This window comes from Eptatretus burgeri, chromosome 4, assembly GCF_056783735.1.
Source record: "Eptatretus burgeri isolate ZD-2024b chromosome 4, Ebu_testis_v1, whole genome shotgun sequence".
NCBI classification, from domain to species: Eukaryota; Metazoa; Chordata; class Myxini; order Myxiniformes; family Myxinidae; genus Eptatretus; species Eptatretus burgeri.
The window spans coordinates 113,735,606-113,761,857 of NC_140964.1; the positions used below are offsets into that span (position 1 = coordinate 113,735,606).

The 26,252-nt window shown below is 40.7% G+C and overlaps 1 protein-coding gene across 5 annotated transcripts in view; it reads right to left on the reverse strand.

Moving 5' to 3' along the window:
• Window positions 1-23,750: 23,750 nt before the first annotated feature.
• GMPPA (GDP-mannose pyrophosphorylase A) overlaps window positions 23,751-26,252 on the reverse strand; it is a 42,343-nt gene continuing 39,841 nt past the window's right edge. For all 5 annotated transcript variants that reach the window (XM_085879774.1, XM_085879773.1, XM_085879776.1 and 2 more), the window contains one exon: window positions 23,751-25,497. Coding sequence is in view for 2 of the 5 variants with exons in the window: in XM_085879777.1 (XP_085735903.1) it covers window positions 25,397-25,497 (101 nt within the window). In the remaining 3 variants the exon portion in view is untranslated. The remainder of the gene's footprint in view (window positions 25,498-26,252) is intronic.

Here is a 26,252-nt window from a genome sequence, read left to right on the forward strand (position 1 = left end):
TATCTTCTTCTTCCTCTTTCGGCTTGCTCCCGTTAGGGGTCACCACAGCGGACCAACCGTCTCCATTTCGCTCTATCCTCCACATCTTCCATTGACACTCCAACCACCCGCATGTCCGCCCTCACCGCATCCATGAACCTCTTCTTTGGCCTTCCTCTTCTCCTCCTGCCTGGCGGCTCCATCTTCAACATCCTTCTCCCGATATACTCTGTTTCCCTCCTGTGCACATGTCCAAACCATCTCAATCTCGCCTCTCTCACTTTGTCTCCAAACCGTCCTACCAGCGCTGTCCCTCTAATACACTCATTTCTTATCCTATCCATCCTCGTCACTCCCAACGAGAATCGCAGCATCTTTAACTCTGCCACCTCCAGCTCTGCTTCCTGTCTTTTTGTTAGCGCCACCGCCTCCAAACCATACAACATAGCTGGTCTCACTACCGTCTTGTATACTTTCCCCCTTCACTCTTGCAGCTACCCTTCTGTCACAAATCACTCCTGCAACTCTTCTCCACCCACTCCATCCTGCCTGCACTCTCTTTTCACTTCTCTCCCACACTCTCCGTTACTTTGGACAGTTGATCCCAAGTATTTAAACCAATCCACCTTCCCCACCTCAACTCCTTGCAAACTGCACCATACCACCACCCTCCCTCTCATTTACGCACATGTACTCCGTCTTACTCCTACTGACTAACATTCCCCTTCTCCCCAGTGCGTACCTCCACCTCTCAAGGCTCGATTCAGCCTGCTCCCTACTCTCCCTACAGATCATGATGTCATCCGAACATCATGGTCCATGGAACTCCAGTCTGATCTCGTCCGTCAACCTGTCCATCACCATTGCAAACAGGAAAGGGCTCAGAGTCGATCCTTGGTGCAATCCCACTTTAACCTTAAACCGGTCTGTCATTCCTACCGCACATCTCACCGCTGTCACACTGTCCTCATACATATCCTGCACGATCCTCACATACTTCTCCAACACTCCCGACTTCCTCATACAATACCACAACTCCTCTCTTGGCACCCTATCATAAGCTTTCTCTAAATCCACAAACACACAATGTAACTCTTTCTGGCCTTCCCTATACTTCTCCATCAACATTCTCAAAGCAAACATCGCATCCAGTGGTGCTCCTTCCTGGCATAAACCCATATTGCTGCTCACAGATCATCACCTCTCCTCTCAACCGAGCTTCCACTACTCTTTCCCACAACTTCATGGTGTGGCTTAACAACTTTATCCCTCTGTAATTTCCACAGCTCTGCACATCACCCTTATTCTTGAAAATCGGGACCAGTACACTTAATCTCCACTCCTCCGGCATCCTCTCACTTTCCAAGACTTTATTAAACAATCTGGTTAACAACCCCACTGCCATCTCTCCTAAGCACTTCCATGCCTCCACTGGTATACCATCTGGGCCAACCGCCTTTCCACTTTTCATCTTCTTCATAGCAGTCCTCACTTCATCCTTACTGATCCACCCCACTTCCAGATTCACTATCTCCACCTCTTCCAACCTTCTCTCTCTCTCATTTTCTTCATTCATCAGCTCCTCAAAGTACTCCATCCACCTTCTCAACACACTCTCCTCGCTCGTCAGCACATTCCCATTTGCGTCCTTTATCACCCCAACCTGCAGCACATCCTTCCCAGCTCGGTCCCTCTGTCTTGCCAATCGGTATAAATCCTTTTCCCCTTCTTTTGTATCCAACTTCTCATACAGCTCGTCATATGCCTTTTCCTTGGCCTTAGCCACCTCTCTTTGCTTTTCGACGCCACTCCTTATACTCCTGCCGACTTTCTTCATCTCTCTGACTATCCCACTTCTTTTTCGCCAACCCCTTCTTCCCTTATACTTTCCTGTACTTCCTCATTCCACCACCAAGTCTCCTTATCTTCCTTCCTCTGTCCAGATGTCACACCAAGTACCTTCCGAGCAATCTCCCTCACAACTTCTGCTGTCGTTGCCCAATCATCCCACCCATCTTTACCACCATCCAACGCTTGTCTCACCTCCTCCCTAAATTTCACGCAACAGTCTTCCTCCTTCAGCTTCCACCATCTGGTCCTTGGTTCAGCCCTCACTCTCTTCCTCAACCTCACCTCTAAAGTCATCCTACAGACCACCAATCGATGCTGTCGAGCTACACTCTCCCCTGCCACAACCTTACAGTCACTAATCTCTTTCAGGTTGCATCTCCTACTTAAGATGTAATCCACCTGTGTGAACTTTCCTCCACTCTTGTATGTCACCCTGTGTTCCTCCTTCTTCTTGAAATACGTGTTTACCACTGCCATTTCCATTCTTTTGCAAACTCTACCACCATTTGCCCTTCCACATTTCTCTTGTTGAGACCGTACCTCCCCATCACCTCCTCATCCTCTTTATTCCCTTCCCCAACATGTCCATTGAAATCTGCTCCAATCACCACTCTCTTTCATCCTTTGATACACTCTCCACCACTTCATCTAACTCGCTCCAGAAATCTTCTTTATATTCCATCTCACACCCCATATGTGGGGCATATGCACTGATGACATTCATCATCACCCCTTCAATTTCCAACTTCACACTCATCACTCGGTCAGACACCCTCCTCACCTCCAATACCCTCTTGACATGATCTTCCTTTAGGATTATCCCGACACCATTTCTCCTCCCATCCACACCATGGTAGAACAGTTTGAAACCACCTCCAATGCTCCTCGCCTTACTCCCCATCCACTTGGTCTCTTGTACACACAGTATGTCCACCTTTCTTCTCTCCATCATATCAGCCAACTCTCGCCCTTTGCCAGTCATCGTCCCAACATTCAGAGTTCCAACTCTCACCTCCACACTTCTACCCTTCCCCTCTCCCACTGCCTCCCGGACTCGCCTTCCCGTCTCCTTCTCCTCCTTCGCCCAGCAGTAGCTAATTTCCACTGTGCCTGCTGACCACCGGTACCGGTGGCGGTGGGTGGTAACCCGGGCCTCGACCGATCCGGTATGGAACTTCGTTTTGTTGTCCCCATAATGATTTGGCATAGGTTTTTACGCCGGATGCCCTTCCTGACGCAACCCTGGTCGCCTCTTACGACACACAGGGATATGGTACACCTATTCTAACCGGGGCATACACCGGGCCCAGTACAACTGGTGCTCATTTCGCCGACCTCGGAAGGATGGCAGGCTGAGTCAACCCCCTGGTGTTTTCGACTTGGTTTGTTTATATACATATATATATATATATATATATATATATATATATATATATATATATATATATACATATACATACATATATTAATTCAGTGTCCCAACGGGGCTTGAACTCAGGACCTCTTGGGTCCCAAGCCACTGCCCTTACCACTGCGCCAACACCAGGCATATATATATATACATATATATATATATATATATATATATATATATATGTATGTATATATATATAAATATATATATATATATATATATATATATATATATATATATATATATATATATATATATATATATATATATATATATATATATATATATATATATATATATATATATATATATATATATATATATATATATATATATATATATATATATATATATATATATATATATATATATATATATATATATATATATATATATATATATGTATATATATATATATGTATATATATATATGTATATATATATATATATATATATATATATATATATATATGTATATATATATATATATATATGTATATATATATATATATATATATATATATATATATATATATATATATATATATATATATATATATATATATATATATATATATATATATATATATATATATATATATATATATATATATATATATATATATATATATATATATATATATATATATATATATATATATATATATATATATATATATATATATATGTGTATATATATGTATGTATATATATATATGTATATATATATATATATATGTGGATATATATATATATATATATATGTATACATATATATGTGTATATATGTATATGTATGTATATATGTATATATATATATATATATATATATGTATATATATATATATATATATATATATATATGTATATATATATATATATATATATATATATATATATATATATATATGTATGTATATGTGTATATATATATGTATGTATATGTGTGTATGTATATATATATGTATAGTATATATATGTATAATGTATATATATATATATATATGTATGTATATATATGTATAATATATATGTATAATATATGTATAATATATATATATATATATATATATATATATATATATATGTATAATATATATATATATATATATGTATATATATATGTATATATGTATATATATATATATATATATATATATATATATATGTATATATATATGTGTATATATGTATATATGTATGTATGTATGTATATATGTATATATATGTATATATGTATATATGTATATATATGTATATATGTATGTATATATATATATATGTATATATGTATGTATATATATATATATATATATATATGTATATATGTATGTATATATGTATATGTATATATATATATGTATATGTATATGTATATGTATATATATGTATATGTATATGTATATATATGTATATGTATATGTATATATATATATATATATATGTATATGTATATATATATATATATATATATATATATGTATATATGTATATGTATATATATATATATATATATATGTATATATATATATATATATATATATATATATATATATATATATATATGTATATATATATATATATATATATATGCTTGTAAGGATTCCCCCATGGGCCTTGCAAGGTGTTGCATATGTGAGGCAAAATCCAATTTATTTCGAAAAAGTAAAAGCATATACAGTCGTGATCGAAACGTTCATTGAGGAGCTTGTACATGTATTACATGTTGGACAAGGACATCAGTACACGAGTTACAAAGGAAAGGCAACTGTGGTCACAGCCTCATGAGCTCAGTGTTCATGTTGGAATGCCAATTACAAGCTTACCCATTATGTAGAAATAAAGCCAATTATTTCATAGGCAGCAACAATGCCTTCTGATATGCAAACTCAAACAACGTTTGGCGAATGTGCACCAACATTGAACAACATGGATGTTGCTGGTTTCGACTTGAGAACGGTTGTGCCAGTGTAATCTTCAAACAGAACTTTTATGCATCCCTTCGTGTATCAAGAGAGAATTTAAAAGACATGATCACATGGCCCATGCCACTTTCCAGGAACCATATCCCCAAAACCAGGCAGCGCCCACTGTACATCCCAATGATGGACATGGACAGGAAGTGGCTCAGGGCTATCCTGGAAAACAGGAAGCTCTTTGCTAAACGGGCTGTCACAGTGGGTGGCAAACAGGACGGCAGGAAGAGCAAAGCAATGAGTTCCGTATCCTCTGGAGTCTGGACTACCAACTGGGAGAGACCTTCATTTTCCAAGCAGTCTTGCTCAAGTAGAACACCTCGAAAGCCTTGACAATGCATTACACTTGGTAAAGATAGCAAGTTGAACAAGAAAAAGAGCAATCACAGATTGCATCCCCTCACCAGAACTTGTTTTGTGTGGTGCTTGTGTGGTTTTGTGTGGTGAATTTTATGGGATGTTTGTGTACTGGTGTGTTACGTAATGAATGAGACATAATTAGAACTGCAACTTTATAACTGCTGGCAGTGATGACCGGGTACCAAGATGTCCCGCTTTGATGCAACCCCGCTTTGATCGGCCACCTGACTCTGACCCATGACGTTTTTTAAAAATTATTATTCAATTGAATTTGGAATGGGATTAAAATAAATTCAATTAAAATCAAATGGAAGACCAAATAGGTACATTCCTGCATTGGAGTAATCAGAGGGAACCCAAACAAGCAATAAGCAAAGATGAAGTCATGAGGAGGAACCTGGATTGGATTTGCATTTCAGCTGCTACTCCTCCACCCTCAAAGCAATCCAGGCACAGCCAAGTGAGCCTAATTATATTAATAAAAAAAGCCAGATCAAAAAATTTAATAATTCTGGCTGCCACATCATGTTGAAATTTAAATTTGTGTTCCCCATCACTACTAGATCATAATTGTGGTTTCATGTCGATTGATTAAGCGGTTCCAGAAAAAACATTATTTAATATTTTTCTTCAATCTAATATGGCTGCCAAACCATGTAACCTGTGATGTCATATGTGTGAACCTTTTGTTCCTCGTGGATAGGCGGTAATACATGTAAAGTTTCATCTCGATCTGTTTAGCCACTTCAGAGATGAAGATTTTTAAATTGTCATACTTATCAGATGTAGCGTTCAACACATGCAATGATGACATCATAACGAAGGCACCTATGACGTCATAAATAAATCACACTTATTCCCCATGAGGAGTACTTGCCATGTGCCAAGTTTCAATTTTTTTTGTTGGTGCGGTTTCAGATACAGAGGTCCAAAGTTTTTTTTTCCGTTTTTCTAACATGGCTGACACACCTCGTGACCTATGACGTCATAAGTATGAATAAATCATTCTCCACGAGTTGTTGCTCCTTTGGTGATAATTTCATCTCAATCCGACAAGCGGTTGCGGTGAAAAACATGAAAGTTCTGTGTGGACAAACAAACAGACAGACAAACAGAGACCCAAATGCAATGCCCTCTCCTTCGGCGAGGGTAACAACGAGGTCCAAATCCGAATAAAGGTCTCTTATCAAGATTGTGGCTCAGAGGCTGTCCTTTTGATGAAGTCAGGGTTCTGGTAGTCCTTTTCATGAATCTAACACCAAAACCCGGTGTTAAACACTGACTGTTGATGGAAGCTTTGGCTATCCAATGGGTGATCATTCCAGTACCTGTTTGAATATTGGTCCATACAACACCAGCCTTTAAATATCTGGAACTCCCCCTGCAGCTGCTGTCTTACCCTGATAATAGCTATTATTTTATAAATCAAATGAACACACAGATTTGCAGGCTCATCTGAATGACAGAAGCATTCATGATGTCACTTGTTATACAATGGTTTGGCCTGACTTGTGACACCATTCAGCACCACATGCCATCCCGGGAAATGAACACAACACCTCGTAGGGCTTTCCAGCACCTAAATCATCTTATCTATCCAACTGCGGGTACATTCTGGCTCTCAGCCTAAAAGCCAAGGCAGATGGACTCGTGGAATGACTACGAAACCAGAGGAGAAATCAGATCCACTCGGCTCTGCCGTGGTGTCTCTCCCGGGGGAGGCAGAGCCCGGGGGTTCCCACTCGGGCCAGGTGGCTGGAGAAACTCGCCATGTGCCGCTGCCCTTGTAACCTTATCCCTGCTGGCCCGTGCAGCCACCACCGTGCCTAATTGAGTGGCCTGTGACACTCAGTACCCATGGCCTTGCAAGATGTCCATTTAACCCCAAATTGTGACCCCGCACTAGCTCTCACATGCAGGTGATCTTCGCAGCCAACGTACCTGCTCGGCATTTAAATTAGAGATGACTGTCAACATTGTGTGCAGATGTCTTGTATAAAACCCTGAGTCTGTGGCAAAGGCATGCGTGCCAATAAAGCGATGGACGCAACGACTGTTTGGCGAATCGTTTTACGATTATCTTTTCCGTGTTATACAACAATTAAAGATCCATCGTGAAGACATCTCGGAGTGGTAATAAGCAAACGAGTTCATATTTTCATCCACGAATGAGAAGTTCCAAGTCTGCTTCAGTCACATTGACCTGAAGTCTAAATAACTTCAGAAAAGTTCAGGGAACTAGTGACCTCCTGCTCATTCTAAGATTGCTACTTGAGATGTGAAGTGTTCAAAAGACAATGACCTCCTCGAAAAATAATAATCATTTTAATGCCCGCGAGCTCTCATATCTGAACTGCATACATGCGATACTGCGAAAGTCTGCACTGGATTGTTTCATGAGCTGAGAACGAGTTGGGAGAAGTCTGCGCAGCCCCTCAATGTTATCCATTCCGTTGTCCTGAGCCTGGCCTTTCAGGTTCTTTCAACTGCATCACCTCGAATTGATGTCTCGTTATGATGACTCAACTTGTATCTTTTGCAGTGGAGCCTGACGTCATAATACTACAACTATGACTACAACTATACTATGACTATAACTATTACTAAAACTACGACTACAACTATTACTACTACTACTACAACTAAAACGACGAGTCCTATTAAAACTACGACGATTAAAACCAAAACTACTGCTACTACTAAAACTACTACTACTACTACAACTAAAACGACTAGTCCTATTAAAACTAAAACTATTACTACCACTACTACTACAACAACCACGACAAATAAAAATACAACTATTGTACTACGACTACTATTAAAACTAAAACTACTGATACTAATACTACTACTACTAAAACCACCACAATGACTAAAACCACTACAACTACTAAAACGACTACTACTGAAACTACTAGTACGACTATTAAAACTAAAACTACTGCTACTACCATTAATACTACTACTAAAGCCACTACAACTACAATTATTACAACTACCACTACTGAAACTACCACGATTACTGCTACTACAATGGCCTCAATTATTTTGACCTTATTGTGAGGTGGGCCAGCGAACATTTTTGACACATGACCTTCACGAGCCGACTGTCCAGGCTTGACGTTCGACTGAAGGTGACAGGAATTCTGGATTTGTTCAGGGTCCAGGTGACAACTCGCCCAACTCTTTGTAAAGGACACCCACCATGGGAACTTTACATCCACCAGCGAATGCTGGCATCCGGGGCCACCCCAGTCTAACGGGAGACCGATGGACGGCACACACACTGATGGCTCACCCGACCTGCAATTGTGGCAGGGTCACTCTTTACTTTCACACCAACAGACCCAATATAGTAGAGAACATGGAGGTGGTGTAATCTAATTTGGTCCCACGGACCTTTTCGATGCTGCAGACTGAAGGGTCGAATCGTTGGACCTTGTTGCGGTGAACCCTTGTGAGTTCGACAAGGACAGGCAGGTAAAGGGAAAAGGATCTCTTACATTTTTATGAATGAGTGGATGAAACATTCTTACCGTACACACGAGAGCAAAAAAGGCTGACGAGATAGCATACGATGAGGTTCCACTACCTCATTACAACATAGAACCTTACTGCTAGAGTTTCGCAGGTGTGGTTTGGCATCAATGAGTGTGCCACCCTTTGGAGTTTGGAGGGAAGATTCAAACAATTGTTCCCTCTGTAAGTATTTGCCAGTGGGGTTCATTCATTTTGTATGCAGCTCGGGGAGGTATCATTGCTGGGTGCACGGCTGTCGCTGATGCAGTGCCCCCTGCAGATTAGAACTGGAATTTGTTCATGGTGCCGGCGATAGCTCGTCTACTCCTCGCGAAGGACACCGTAGCATCTTTAACGTCCACCAACAAAAAAAAGCCGGCAGACAGGACGCCCAGCTCAAAGTTTGTCCGAGGGATGGCACACACATTGATGAATCACCCTGCATGCGAAGCACCAGCATGGCAGTTTATAGGTGGGTTAGGTAGGATTCCAACCGAGGCGAGACAGCTTCGAGGCGAGTGTAGCTCGTGAAGTTAAAGGGACACCTGCGTCTTTGGAAGGGTAAAACTAATGTGTGCAGGTAGTCGAGCCAAGTTCCAAATTCCTGTCCTAATATTTCCACGAACGTCAGGCCTGTCCAGCCCTTTTGTAAAAAGTTATGGCAACCCCAACATGCACGTCGAAATGCCGACGAGGCTCCAGGACATCCCCAGAATGATGTTTTTTCATACTATTACCTCCATTCCCGAAGGTGAAGGAGGTTATGCTTTCACCCCTCTCTGTCTGTTTGTGTACAGGATATCTCAAAAGGTTGGGGACGGATTCGGATGAAACCCGGTGGACATGTTGGGTCTGTGACAAGAACAAATTGAGCAGAGCGTGGCAATAATTGGCAACCCCACAAGAACGTGGCAATAATAATTGGAAGAAAAACAAGTGGAGTTGGAAGTAATTGTGGGGCCATCTTTAATTTCTGTAGTTTGATCTGTGAAAATAATGACTTCACATCAGACATAATTGAAATGGGTCAGAATACGGGTTTCAAAGATGCTCAGGCAGAGCATTTCACCTGCCTCATCCTCAATCACTGACTCCAACACAATGGCAGGAAGATCTCTTTGTTCCAAAACTGTTCTTCAAAGACACACCTGATGAAATGCCCTTCCGTGCTGTGGAATGCCTCTCCTTCGTTCAGGAACTGGAAAACTTGACTGCCAAGAGCAACAGAGTTTCAGATGGTGGCAATCGGAACAAAACAGACAGTGTGGGTTTCTTCCTCATTTACTGTGTTGTTTGTGCTCGGGTGAAGGCTCGGTGAGCCAAGTTCGATTCTATAACAGGGGGAAGCATAAGGTTCATGATGCATGATTATTTTTGTTTGTTTGTTTGTTTCTCTGTGAGCAGGATGTCTCAAAAAGTTGTGAACAGATTCGGACGAAACTTGGTGGACAGGTTGGGTGGGTGACAGGAACAAACCGATTAGATGTTTGGTTCAGGTACGGATGCAGATCCGGCCTATAATTGGGATACACAATGTAAACTGTTCAGCTTGGTGGAGGTATGTGCTCCACTGAGTGCCGTTCTCGTATAACTAATATCCATGAAGTTTCTAACATGCACAAATGGCCAAGGAAATTCAAGCTTTCATTAAATTACAGAGTTAACAGAATTCTACATCTCATTTGACCGAAATAGAAATCCAATAGATCCTGGACAAAATAAGGATTTTAGAAGATAATATAACATTTTAGAAGATAAGATAATAAGATTTTAGATAACAGGGTGGATCTATCTCCAGCCACACAACTGTGTCAAACGTGTTTGGATTTCCATCTATTACTAAGAGACGACGTGTGCGTGTGTGTGTGTGTGTGTGTGTGTGTGTGTGTGTGTGTGTGTGTGTGTGTGTGTGTGTGTGTGTGTGTGTGTGTGTGTGTGTGTGTGTGTGTGTGTGTGCGTGTGTGTGTGTGTGTGTGTGTCACACGAATGAGTAGCAGCATCACAACCTCAAGCTTTCAAGTTTACTGCTTCTTTTTTTTAATGCAACGTCAAGGCTCGTAGAAGAGCTAGAACACCGAACGTATCAGGATGCAACAGAACAAAAAGAACAGTAGAAAAAGGGGGGAAACACCAGTGGCAGAGTTGAAGGACAAGATATAGGGAGACTTGGACAAATAAGGGAAGTGGAGAGGAAAGAAGGGTAGGGGAGGATGCACGTGGTGTCGAAGAGACGAGAAAAAAAATTAATGGAACGAGAAACAACCTCAAGACCGAGAGAATTTTGCTCGCCGGCTATGTGAGTGGTTGGCCTGAGCGACACAAAAACAAATTTGACAATATAGTAAAACAAGGTATGATGAAACACAAAAATTTTGACAAAAACACAAACAGCAACACAGACACTGAACAAGAACAGCACTCGGTAGAGCACGTACCTTCGCCAAGTTGAACAGTTTACATTTTGTATCGCACTGATAGGCCGGATCTGTGTCCGGAACCTGAAACAAAATCTAATCAATTCGTCCTCATCACACACCCCACCTGTCTCCCAAGTTTCATCCGAATCCGTCCATACATTTTTGAGATATCCTGCTCACAAGAAGACAAACAAGGATGAGAACATAACCTCCATCTACGTTCGGTGGCAGAGGTAACTTCATGTTATTAAAAAAAACAAAAACATTTTTTTAACCTGTTTCATTTGATTTTCCATCCTCGTAGATAGACATGCATTATATTTGTGAATTACAACACGCTGCCTTTTGATTAAAGCCGTCAGCGAAGCGACGGGTAGGCTCGACTAGTTTTAATGAAAAATACGGCATTATTAATTTGTCCTTTCACTTGGGCCATTCGGAGAACCGCAGGGTGTCCTGTGGCATCTCACCACCTTTCATTTTAACCGCAGCTCGCAAGTGGGTCAGAGTTGCTTTCCTGCTCCATGGCAACCAGGTGAGATAGACAAAAGTCTTGAAGCCCAATGCACGCTTGAACCATGTCTGGGGCATTAAAGTCTTTTATGGAGGTGCTATTTGTTGAAGATATTTGAAACACACCTAACCTCCCCAAAGTACACAAGGAACATAAATGAATGGCTCATTACAGCCATTGGGTAGAGTGGTTTAGTTGCCCATGTAAATGCTTCCTTTTCCACGTGCGCTCGTTAGCCACCCACGGTGTTCCATTAGCAATCAATGGGTCTATTTTGAAATCTCGGCAAGATGATGAACAAATTCAGATTGTGCAGAAAGCCAAAAGGGGGTGGTGGAGGGAGTTCAGTCGATGAAAATTTTTATAAGAAGGGAAGAGATGTAGCAGAGGATCATACGCAGTACCGATCAGCTATAAGATCATTGCAATATTATGGGAATTGCATTTGCCATATTGAGCTTAGTCGTAGTGACCCATTCATTGATTACTTCTGCCACTGAAGGTGGACAGACGGAGATTATGTTTTCACCCCTGTCTGTCGTATACATTGTATGCATCCTATGGCTGCTGCTTGAATCATTGCTGGGAACACAGTTGTAGCGCTGATGCAGGTAAGGCCCCTGTAGGTAAGGGCAGGAGTTTGCTAGACAGCAAAGAGGTGAATGTGTGTACTTCCAAGCAGACTTGCCAGCGTATGTGTGAGTGAAGGAAGAATGACAAATGTCGTGCTGATGGTCGTGCGACTATCAAAATTAGAGAGTTCGGAGAACACACAATACCCGCTGTCTTGAGAAAAAAGGATATGCGTGAGGAATACAAGCGGCAAATTTGATTGGGCGCAGCGACTTAAAATGCCGGAATATTTTGTCCTTGTGCAGCTAAACATAACGGTTTTGAAAGTGCCCAAAACGCAATTTGTGTTCCACAATGTTCAAGTATATAATTCAATTGAAATAAAACATTGATTTTAAAGGTCGGAGAAAATTTTTTTTGAGAAGTGTACCACCGTTGGTGCAGTATCTTTCACACGACCTTGTTGAACACATTGCATTACTTCTTCGTGCCTGTTGTTTGTGTCCATTATGACGTCCATAAAAACAATAAGTTTCCTGTTTGGAAAGATTTTCAGTTTTGATTCACTGCCAGACAGACAGACACAGTAAAAATATTGTCTCACTCCTCTTTGCATGCACAATCAGGACAAATTCAAAGTACTACTAAACTACAGCTTTCTTTTCCGATTCACGTTCAAAATACAACATTTAATGGAAATAAAGTTGTTCCTCAATCATAAACTGACATTTTAGACAGACAGACAGACAGAGACAGACAGACAGACAAAACGAAGCAATTGCTTAACCCAGGTTCTCGTTTTGCATGCATGAGGTAATGTTTCAGAATGCAATACCCTTCCACAATCATCTGTGACTCCATAATCATTGTAACTCGGTGTTTCATTAAAAAAAATAATGTTAGCTTCATTAATGTCAATTTAAATCATCTTCTTTTTTCTTCCAACAGAATAGTGCTTTGCGAAATGCTCATTTCATTCAGTTGTGAAATTGCATTGGTTTCGCTTGGCAAGAGGTCAACCGTGCCAAAAACAATGTCAACAACAATCGGGTGGTTCCGTGACCCCTCGCAACTGCTGCCAATTATTTACCACTTACTGAGGATTGTTAGTCTGGGAGTGCAAAGCCATTGTTTTCAATACCTCACAAGGCACAAAGTGATGCAACCGATCATTTTTTAATCACACAGTGGTCTTCTTAGGCTGTGGCCACCACTTTCCTCGTCGTTGCATTTTTTCAAATTGACAGTGTATAGGATAACTAAATACCCTTTGTACACAGTGTACAGGGTATAAATATCTATCTTTGGAATGCATGTTCGATGAAATTAAATTAGGAATTTGTTCCGCCAGAGAACCGCATCTACGACGCTGATGCAGTGCCCCTGTACTGTAAATGAGGAGTGGAATTTACAATTCAGCCAGGGTACCAGCACACGATGACCTGTTATTTTTGAAAAGTAAATATGTCAGCTTAGTTTGTACACAGGTGTCGCAAATATATGCGTGGAGTCCTGATCGAGAATAATAATTTAAGCATCTTGTAGAGACTTCACTTTGTTTATTTGAAACGATATTATTACAGTGCTATTGATAAATGTGTTTCATTGCTTTTGTCCAAATGTTAATTGCATTTCTGTACCATGGTTTATAGCGTGCTCACATCTGAGCCATCAAATCTCAAGTTTGATGTCTGATGGGATCAAATTCGACAAAAAATGCTTTCAAGGTATTTCAAAATTCTGGAATCATAGGAAATATTTTTTTAATTTATTTCATTTTTTGAGACAATGCCTTTGAGATGAATAGGACATCGTGGACCGATAGAATGGCTCCCCTCCCAGGCCTGATTTAACGCCACTTGGATTTTGCAATTGGGTACACATGAAATCAGTGGTTTATACCACAAGACCACGGAGTAATGAAGATCAAAATAATGAAATCAGAAATGAATTTGCGAAAATCGATATGTCAATGCAAAGAAACGTACAAATAAACATACGTACAAGAATTGATGTGTGTGTTCATGTCAGTGGCTCGTAATTTGAGCAAATGTCCTCCTATAATAGAGAGGGAAATAAACACAGGGCTGGGCCGATCTCTACCAAATTTTGCATATGTGTTAGTAGTACCCAAGTTCAATTCGACAATTTACAATTTTCACCTGTACACATGCCACAGTGCAAGTGGTTTACTAACCCCTGCTGCAGACAAGGGGGGGGGGGATTATATATTAGCCACGGCACAAACTATATTTGCTCCCAGGCGGCTCCCGAAGGGAGCAGGTATTTATATTTAAATAAAATTGGAAAATAAGTATCCCTAAGATTCCAGACTTTTGAAACATACTGCATCATGGAGCTTGCCAACTTTCACAGAGACAATTTAAAGCCACCTGTCCAGTTTGAATGTAGAAGCTAAAAGTCCTACCGTTAGCAAAGAGTTACACGTTTGTGCCAGCACCATGGAGAAATTCCATATTCTACACAATATGGAACAGATCCACTTTGTTTCATTCAACCTTTTCCTGATCCATATTACTGCCTCAATGGTGTCATGAAACTCCAAATGTTGGATCTGTGAACGAACTTTGAGATTAAACATTCACCGTCATTATGGACGGACGGGATACTGATGAGAAAATATAAGGGTTCATGCGTTCGGCATGGTACAATGCAGCTGAAACAAAGTTAACCCTTAACTTGGTTGAATATTTAGGTTGTGAGAACAAAACCAATCTGTCCTCCCAAACGCCCACAATGACCATGGCGGATCGCCCACACACATTTCAAAATTCACTCTAATAGCAGGATCAACCTTCACAGAGCGCAAGTACAATTTATCTCTGCGGGGTGGGGTGGGCAGAGTATTTCAAACCTCACAGAAACAGCCACTTTGTTGTATTATTTCGTTGTTTGTGGTTAACACCTGAACCGAGTTGTTTCATGCAAACGTGGTAATGTTTGACAAAAAGGCTGGGTGTGAGGACAGGCATGGTCTAGTACATACAGTGCCTATAAAAAGTCTACACCCCTTTCAAAATTTTCACCATTTGTTGCCTTTGGCCTGGAATTAAATTGCATTAAATCAGACTTTTTCCACCTTTATTTACACATCGTAACCCACAACTTACAAGTGAAAAACAAATTCTACAAATTTCAGAAAATTAATTAAAATACAAAACTAGAATATCTTGGTTGGATAAGTGACCACCCCTCTTATAATAGCAATTGTAAATTAGCTCAGGTGCAACCAATCACCTTCAAAATCACATACCAAGTTAATTGGCCTCCACCTGTGTTAAATTATAGTGATTCTCGGTATTTTTTCAGAATAAAATCAGCTGTTCCTGTAGGTTTCCTCTGCAGGGTAGTGAATTTCACAGCAAAGACTCAACCATAAGAACCAAGGAGCTTTCAAAAGACATCCGGGATAACGTTGTGCAAAGGCACAGGTCAGGGGATGGGCAGAAAAATATTTGAAAGGCCTTCAATATCCTTTGGAGCACAATCAAGACAATCATTAAGAAGTGGAAGGCGTATTCTACCACAAAGATCCTGCCTAGATCAGGCCGTCCCTCCAAACTCGATGAGGAAACAATGAGACTAATCAGATAGTCTTCCAAGAGGCCAACAGCAACTTTGAAAGCACTACATGCCTTAATGGCAAAGACTGGTCACTGTGTGCATGTGACAATAATATCCCAAGCACTCCAAAAGTTTGGCCTGCATGGTAGGGGGGAAAGAAGGAAGCCATCACAAAAAAAGCCCACGTCGAGTCCGTTTGAGGTATGCAAAAAAACACTCTGGAGATTCTGAAGCCATGTGGCAAAAAGTTTTGTGGACTGATGAAACAAAGATGGAACTTTTTGGCCTGAATGCAAAGCGTTACGTTTGGCACAAATCCAACACAGTACATCAGCCAAAGAACATCATCCCTACTGTGAAGCATGGTGGTGGCAGCATCATGGTATGAGGATGTTTCTCAAAATCAGGGACTGGGGCACTTGTCAGGACAGAAGGGAAAATCCATCCATCCATTGGGACCATACTCTGTGCAGAGCGTTGGTGCTGTCTAAGCAGTCTCCTTGGCTATTGGAAACAATCCTGGACAGGTCACCACTCCGACACAGGATACCAGTAAGCTGGCACTCATTTTGCCGACCTCGGAAGGATGACAGGCAGAGTCAACCCCACCTTGTATTAACTCAACAGCTAAGTGGGATTTGAACTCAGGACCCTCAGATCCCAAGCCCACCACTCAAGCAATTAAGCCAACACCAGGTGTAAGGAAAAATGGATGGAGAAAAATACAGAAAAATCCTGATGGAAAACCTGCTGCCCTCTGCATGAAAGCTGAAATTGGGATGAAAGTTCACCTTTCAGCATGACCCGAACCACACAGCCAAAGCTATACTGGAGTGGCTAAAGGCCCAGTCACAGCTTGACGTTTTCGCCAGCTTATGCCAATTTTTGGAAAATTTGTCGAAAACGCTGGGACACGTCGAATACGTTATGGGTAAGTTTTGATAACATTGAGAGCACGCTGAAAAACACTGCCATACGTCGTTGTACGCTGGCTTTAAACGTTGTACTTTTCGGTTGTCCTCAAATTTTCCATGCTTGAAATTTTAAGACTTATGCCAGCGTATGACTCACATGTTCCGCATAACGCTGGCCATAAGTTGTATTCACGTTACGCGATTGGTGACACACGTCGACACACGTAACTTGTAAGGTGCTCATAAGTCGAAACACATCAAGGTAATGGTTAGCGTCAATGTTCCAGACTTCCTGGTTTTATTATTTTTTTTTCTTCCTTCCTTCGGTATGATGGTGATTTTGACATTTCGATTTCTAGTGCGGTTATAATATAATATAATTAATAGGCTGCTGCTCAACGATTTAAATCATAACCGCACTGTACACTGAACACCATCATACCGAAGAAAAAAAAAACCGGGAGTCTGGAACACTGACACTAACAATTACCTTGACGTGTTTCGACTTATGAGCACCTTACAAGTAACGTGTGTCGATGTGTGTCAACGATCGCATATCGTGCGTACAACTTATTCCCATCGCATGCGGAGCGTGTGTCATACGGCAAGTACGTCGTAAAATTTTCAACATGTTTAAAATTACAAGACATACTCCACTTACTACGACGTATGATAGCGTACTTTAGCGTTCTATTCATGCATACCAAACTTACCCATACCGTATTCGACGTGCGCCAGCGTTTTAGACGCATTTTTCAGAGGTCGGCATATGTTGGCAAGATCGCCAAGGTGTGACTGCGATGTTGAAACTTCCATTTCTGCGATGGTTATGATTTGAATCGTTGTGCGGCAGCCTTTTCATAACCTACGCCACATCATCGTCGGCGATGCGTGCAGCGCGCTATGCCTAAGTTACACTATTGTTGGGCATAGGTTGTGAAGGCCGACAACAGGTTCAGCATTCGTTGGTATAAGTTATCTATAACACAACGAAACGTTCTGTGTTCGTTACTAATACGTTATGCATAAAACCAAGTCGTTATGAATACGTCCGAATCTTTAAAAAAAACATCAAAAGTTCAACGTAAGCCAGCGTTTTACATACATTTTAATACGTTGCCATTGCTGGCTAAAACGTCAAGGTGTGACTGGGCCTTAAGGAACAAAAAGATAAATGTCCTTGATTGGCTCAGTCAGAGCCCCGACCTATATCCAATCGAAAATCTGTGGCATGACTTGAAGATTGCTGTCCATAAACACTCCCCACACAAAATGATTGAACATGAACAGTTTTCAACTGAAGAATGGGCAAATATTGCCCAATCAAGGTGTGCAAAGTTGGGAGAGACCTATCCCAACAGACTCACAGCTGTAATTGCTGTCAATGTTGCACCACCAAGTATTAACTCAGGGGGGTGGACACTTATCCAACCAAGATGTTCTTGTTTTTTATTTTTAATCAATTTTCTGAAATTTGTAGAATTTGTTTTTCACTTGGAAGTTGTGGGTTTTGATGTGTAAATGAAGGTTAAAAAAAAAGTCTGATTCAATGCAGTTTAATTCCAGGCTAGAAGGCAACAAAAGGTGAAAACTTTGAAATCGGGTGTGGAGTTTCTATAGGCACCGTTTTTTGGCATGTTGGATATGTCTGGTACAGGTGTGATCCGTTAATATGTACCAAACCTCACGAGAAGAAAGCCATCTCATTACACGAAACATTCTCACTGATATGTATTGTACAAAACTAGAATTTCACCCTTTGAAGAATGTAATGATTTTTTGAAGATATATCTTGTACAGGTAGTGGACAAAAAAAAATGGAAACACCAATGTAAAGTCACTTTATAGGGCGTTGGGCCATCACGTGTGGCCAGTGCAGCCTGTATGCGCCGTGGCATAGAGTCCACCAGCGTCTAGAATTCTACAGGAGGGACGCAGCACCATTCTTACATGAGAAAGCCAATCAACTTACACCTGTTTGATAAACATGGAGAATGCTCTCAGGCATCATTCCAGAATATCCCTTGGATGCTCGATTGGGTTCAGATCAAGTGACTCAGAAGGCCATGACATGGATAACATCAGTGTCATGCTGATCAAATCATCGGATGATCACACATGCTCTGTGGATGGGGCATTGTCATCCTGGAAGACACTCCTCTAGACAGGAAAGAAATGATGCAACATGGGGTGAGCATGATCACTCAGTACCATTAAGTAGTGACTGATATTGACCTTGCCTTCTCAAAGAATGACTGCACCCAAAACATGCCAGGAAAATGCACCTCACAACATTACAGAATCACCAGAAACCTTCACTGTTGGAACTAAGCACTTAGGGTGGTAGAGTTATTTAGGTTGGCGTCACACGTACACTCGTCTGTTTGTCGAGAACATGGTGAAGGACGATTCATCTGACCATATCGCATTTCTGCCCTGCTCGGTAATCCATTGCCTGCCTTTGTTCTTTGTACCACTGACCTCACAAACGTGCATTGCCAGGTGTGATGAGCTGTTTGTACAGTGCAATCCAACTATGGTATCCCATTCTGTTGCATTTTCAGCAGACCATTTTTGATGAAACTGGCTGCTCATGCCCCAGGTTGAAATTTACAGTCAATTCATCTGCAGTTGCTCGCATGCTTTGCCTTGCACTTCAAATTAATGCACGGAAATTGCATTCCTGGAGTATGTGCTTCCGCCCCGTTTCCATTTGCTGTTGTTGTCTTTACCTCGGAGTTCCATGCTGACATCACCTAAGACACAGTTGCTCATGAAACATCAGCAAGTTGAGCTGGCTTTGTCACTGAAGGTCCTGCCAAACACACCCTAACAATAACCCCTCTTTCTAAGTCACTGAGGTCTCCTCTTGCAGCCATGCCAACCATAATTATAGGCAACAAGGCCTGTGCAGAATTTTTATAATGACCCTAAGCATGCTGGGATGTTAATTGCTCAATTAACACATAGGACACACCTGTGAAGAAGCTGTTGCTTTCAATATACATACTTGATGTCCCTTAATTTACCCAGGTGTTTCCATTTTTTGTCCACGACTTTTATATATATATATACATATATATACATATATATACATATATATACACATATATATACATATATATACATATATATATACATATATATATACATATACATATATATATATATATACATATATACATATATATACATATATATATATATACATATATATATATATATATACATATATACATATATATATATATATACATATATATACATATATATATACATATATATATACATATATATATACATATATATATATGTATATATATATGTATATATATGTATATATATACATATATATGTATATATATACATATATATACATATATATATATATATGTATTTATGAAAGCAATTTCTAACCACTGACTCACTCCCTCACTTACTGATATACAGTGCATATAGAAAGTCCACACCCCCTTCAAATTTTTCATCTTTTAATGTCATAGCTTGGAATTAAATGGCATTAGATCAGACTTCCCCCCCTCTCCCACTTAATTTTTTTTTTATTCTAGATTTGTATTATTAAATAATTTTCTGAAATTTGTAGAATTTGTGGCTTACAATATGTAAATAATGGTGGAGAAAGTCTGATTTAATGCAAATCAAGTCAAGGCTGTAAAGCAACAAAAGGTGAAAAGTTTGAATGGCTGTGTAGACTTTCCATACGCACAGTATATCTGTGCAAAATTTCAGGTAGTTCCATGAGGAAGGTCACATAACTCCAAAACTTAAGGCTATTTTGTTGATCATCCCATAGCCTACAGGTGTCCAGCATATAATGAAGTACTGTGGAATTAAATTGTATGTTAAATACTTATTATTATTTCGGGTAGCATCATTTGCCCCCAGTGGGAGGTGGGGGGGGGGGAGGAGGGCACAGCTGTGCCACTGATGCAAGGCCCTTGTTGGTGAGAGTAGTAATTTGGAATTTGTTCAGGGTGCTGGCGATACATCGCCTACTCTTCACCAAAGACACCATGGGATCTTTAACATCCAACAACTAAGGGTGGCAGACAGGATGCCCACTTTAACATCCTTCCGAGATGGAAGGCACACATATTGATGAATCAACCTTCCTGCAAAACACCAGTTTATAGATTTAAACCTCGGCTGGACAGCTTGGAGGAGAGTGTGTATACCTCATGGCTATCCTGCCAGCCACATCAAGTACACCCAGACCCCAACATTCACGGTTCCAACATTCGCGGGTTCCACGTATTCGCGGTTGCTAATTTGCGACATGCTCCTACATTCGTGGGAAATGGGCCCACATATTCGTGGTTTTGGTGGCGATTTTTATTTTCATTTTTTTGTTTCACGAGCCGTGAGCATAACAGTTCTAAAACACATCTTCCATGAGCCACGCACAAAGCAGCTGGATGTACATACAGTACTATACTGTATGTACACAAAAAAAACATATCTTCCATGAACCACGAACATGACCTTCTTCCTGTACATGTGTTGTGGCTTCATGGGATAAACATAGTTTCACGGGACGTCTCACGATATGGTACTGTACGTACTGTATTGTAGCTTCGCAGCATAAACATAGTTTCGTGGGATGTCTCACTGGTGTAACACGTCATTCCCTGTGATGGCATCCCTCGTGAGTTACTTACAGAATGAAAACACTTACAGCAGCTATTGATGTATCCAGGAATTACCAGGTTGCCACATACAGACATTACACAATGGAAACGTTCAGTGCATCTTAGTGTAAATCACCGTCTTGCTTACAAACAGCACCATCTGAGCTGTTACATTTTAAAAATGCTCAGCATAATCTGCCTGCAGACAGGAAAGATGTCATGTCCTGTGAGTTAAAGAATGGAAATGTTCAGCATATCTATTAGTGTAATTAGCAGCTCGCTACATATGGACTAATTACACAATGTCATCACTCACCACATCCATCATCAGCTGTCGAATACAGCATCACCCAAAAAATCCACCACAAACAATACACAGACTACTCACTGCTTCCTGGATCGCCATCATTCTCGTCTCGTTGCTCTAACCTGTGTATTGCCTCTCGCTCCGTTCATTCTTTCAAAATGGCCCCCAAGGATCGAGGACAACACAGAAGGGTATGCCTCTCAGCGGACCACTGATACGGGAGAAGGTGAAGCTCCTGAACAACCATCTCTCTGGTGTGGGTGGTGCAAGCACAAGCAGGGCGGGTACAAGCGGCACCTCCAGCACATTTACAGCGAGCAGGGGGTGGTTCCAGCGCTTCAAGGTGCGATATAATTTGCGCAACGTCAAGCTCATAGGGAAGCATGCCTTCACGGACCACGACACGGCCAAGGCATTCCCTGCAGAACTCGCGAGCCTCGAGTAGAAGGGGTACCTTGCGGAGAAGGTCTTTATTGCTGATGAGACCGGCTTGTTTTGGAAAAAGATGCTGACAAGAACGTTCATTTCACAGTGAGAGAGCAAAGCAGCCAGCTTTAAGGCCGCAAAAGACCGGATATCCCTTCTCCTCTGCACAAATGCCGAAGGGGACTTCATGATAAAGCCCATGATGCTCTACCATTCCTTGAACCCACGTGTGCTGAAGAACAAAAACAAGCAGGTGCTGCCCGTGTACTGGAGGGCAAACAGGAAGGCGTGGGTGACATCTGAACTTTTTATGGACTGTTTCCATAACTGTTTCGTTCCTCAGGTCAAGAGGTACCTGGCAGGAAAGAACCTTTCCTTCAAGGTACTCCTTCCTGCTGCTTGACAATGCTCCTGGCCAACCCACGGACCTGAACGGCGCTTTCCCGAACATGGAGGTCAAATTCTTGCCGCTGAACACCACCTCCCTCATCCAACCGCTTGATTAGGGGGTAATGTCAACTTTCAAGACTTATTACACCCGGTGCACCTCATCTTCATCATTATCTTGATCATTTTGCAAAGTTACATGTGCTGTGTTTGTTTAATAAAGAATTGAAATGGTACATGATGTTGTCTTTTTCATTTTGTGGTATGGTACAGGATGGTTGAGAGACTTTAAAAAGAATTCTTCAATAAATTTGAAACGGCACCTGGTGATGTTTTTTATTTGTAAGCATTTTTAATGAAACTGCAATCGTGCTCAAACATTTTAAACTTTAAAAACTTTCCGCTTTGAACCAGGAACCACCGCGAACCGATAACGATATCCTTCTTGTACCAATTCCTTGAAATTGGTGGTGTAACCATTTGCGGCCTTTTTCATGAACCAGGAACGGACATTATCCCCCTCATCTCCAATGTGAATGACAAAACACTCGCGGATTTTTTCCCCCACACTCGTGGATTTTACGTGAGTCGGGAAATCCCCGGAACCTATCCCCCCCATTTCCCATTGAAACAATGCCCCCACAATCACGGTTTCAATATTCGAGGGGTTTTCCCAGAACGTATCCCCCGCGAATGTCAGGGTCCTGGTGTACTGATTTGCAGTAATGGGTGACCATGATCAAATAGCCCATGTCCTCCAGAAAGGTCTTTGTAGACAATGGTAGGGCTGGAGTCTTGACCAAAGGAATGACGAAGGACTTGACAAGTCAGAACTCTTCAGTGAGTTCAGTCAAGAAGATAGACAATTAATGAGGAAAAGCTTAAAATAACACCTTTATCTGTAGCATAGTTTTATTGCCAAAAGTACCAGCTCATCAGTGCAAGGAAGAATGGTCCAAGGTCCAGAACATCTTTTGATGCCCTTTCAGTATTCTTTGTAAACTCAATAAACCATCAAAAAGGTAGACCTTAGAAATGTACAGTCCAGACAATTGTCCAAGTCATAATTCAACAAAATCATTCTGAAATTGTATTTAAACCATCAATAATTCATTCAGATTAAATCCTATTTCACATTTATAAGAAGTTATATTACTATTGATTAACTGCAAGTAAAAGAAAGAAACCAAACCATGAGTAGTGATACAAGCCCAAAGAGTTGCTCCCTGTGACCCTCCCCATTAACCGCAGGCATTGACCAGTTTGCTACATTTTACCAAAAAGAGTGGCAAAACATTTTTGGTGAACTGTGACCTCGAAGTCTTCTTTCTGTCTTCCTGTGTGATTTGTGAAAAATAAATGTAGCATTTTGCTGTGTTACCTTAACACCAATGAGAGAGGGAGCAGTAAATACAACAAAGGTGCCATCTCCTGTCCATTAGAGGAGGTTAAAAATATAGTTCAACTCTAATTTGCATCGTACTTGTTTCGATAAATTGAACGACTCATATCAAAATTCACCAACTATTTCAGAGAAAAAAAAAACAAACAAACATGGATCTGCATGCGTCGTTTTAACAATTTTGATAAATTATGGATCACTTTATTTAACTCTAATTCTTTCTTTCTGCTGTTCTGCCTGAATGAAGGTTCAATGCTGTCAAACCAGCCCGAAAGCAAGGATTAAACTCGGTGGCTTGGCTTTGTCTTCCCAGTGATCATCGGCAAAAATTTGCAATTTGGTCCAGGGTGCCGGCGAAAGCTTGCCTATGCTTCGAGAAGGACACCGTGGGATCTTTAACGTCCACCAACGAATGCTGGCAGACGGGAAACAGGTTTATTGTCCATCAGAGGGACGGCACACACATTGACACAGTTTAGAGGTGAGTGTGCGTACCTCTGGGCTCTGATGCCAGCCATATCTCTAATTACAACTTTAAACATTATATACATATTAATGTAAAATATTATAGCTCACTGTTTAAAGAAAGGACAATAGTAAGTTAAACAACTGTAGAATTCATTGTTCACACCTGCTGTTACTGGGTGGGACTCGCATGGAAGGAAAAACCAAAAGATAATCAAAACCTAAGCTTTCATCTTTCCTGAAAGTGTGGCTTAATTCTTTCAGCATTACCCAAATGATTGTTACAAAAAGAAAAGTTTTTAGAGCTCCAATTGAAATTGAGAAAAATCAAGGTCGGTGGCCCGTCTTCTTGTGAATCCCAAATTAAGTTTGTACAACTTTATGGGTAAAAAAAACATGATGTGCACTCCTGACTCCAAATATTCAAGAACTACATCGTAAACTGGTGATGACCATGTTATCATTTAAAGAACATTTGCGCATTGACTTGTGAATGGGTGAAAAAAAAAAAAAAAAAAATAACTTCATCCTTCAAATGCTCAATCTTTGACAAAGAACCATACCTCGAAGCTCCAATTGTTCACATGTTCCTCCTAAACGGTGTCGTTCATCGGCGCATCGTCTGTAAGACTTTCACAGCCCCACAAACCACCGCCTAAAGAATGATCTGGTTCTTGAAGCTGCGGTTTAGCTCTTTGTGTGGAAGCACGATTGAGTTGAGGACAACGAGCTCAGCTGGGATCGTCACATTGCACCCTGCATGCAGCCGAGTATAGAGAAACGACATATATGACGCAAAAAACGAACTACACAGTCATGGTTAAACAAATTGAACAATGAGACTTTTTCATTGCGATTCCCATGTTTCTGGTCCTTGACAGATGCACATTAATTACATTTAAACTAAAGCCTTACTGATCAGCATTTTTGCTAATCCCTAACACCTGTAATCCATAAAGAAAAGTTAAAAACCAAACAAATGTCAAAGCAATATACACAACATACTGAATGTGGTGTCAATCTACACAAGCAAAATATCAGCATTTTCTCTGTCTTGTTATATGGTGTTTGTGCTTTAGAAAGCCTTTAACAGTTTTGAGAAAGAGTTTCAAGGCCTGAAATTATCATCCTTACCACAATTCATGGACCGGTGTTTGTTTCTTTGTCACACTACTCCTCCTGCAGTTCTGGGGTGATTACATCCAGACTTGCTACATAGAATCAGCATGACCCCAATTAATGTATCGGGGTGTATTTATCTTTGCCAGTGGTCTTGGGGAGGAGGGGAGGATTTGGGGGGTGGGGGTGAGACGCAAATCCTCGATGTAAATGTGTATGGAGTAGCGCCACCTCTTGGTGTGGGAGGGTATTACAAGTCTCCACCATTTACAGTACAATATTGCTGTCCCCACATTTTTCAGTGCAGTGAGGCATTTTGAATTATAAGCAGTAGGTATATTTTTGCTTCATGCATGCAACTCGGGTTTCTTTTCTTTTTTTGCCTACACAGA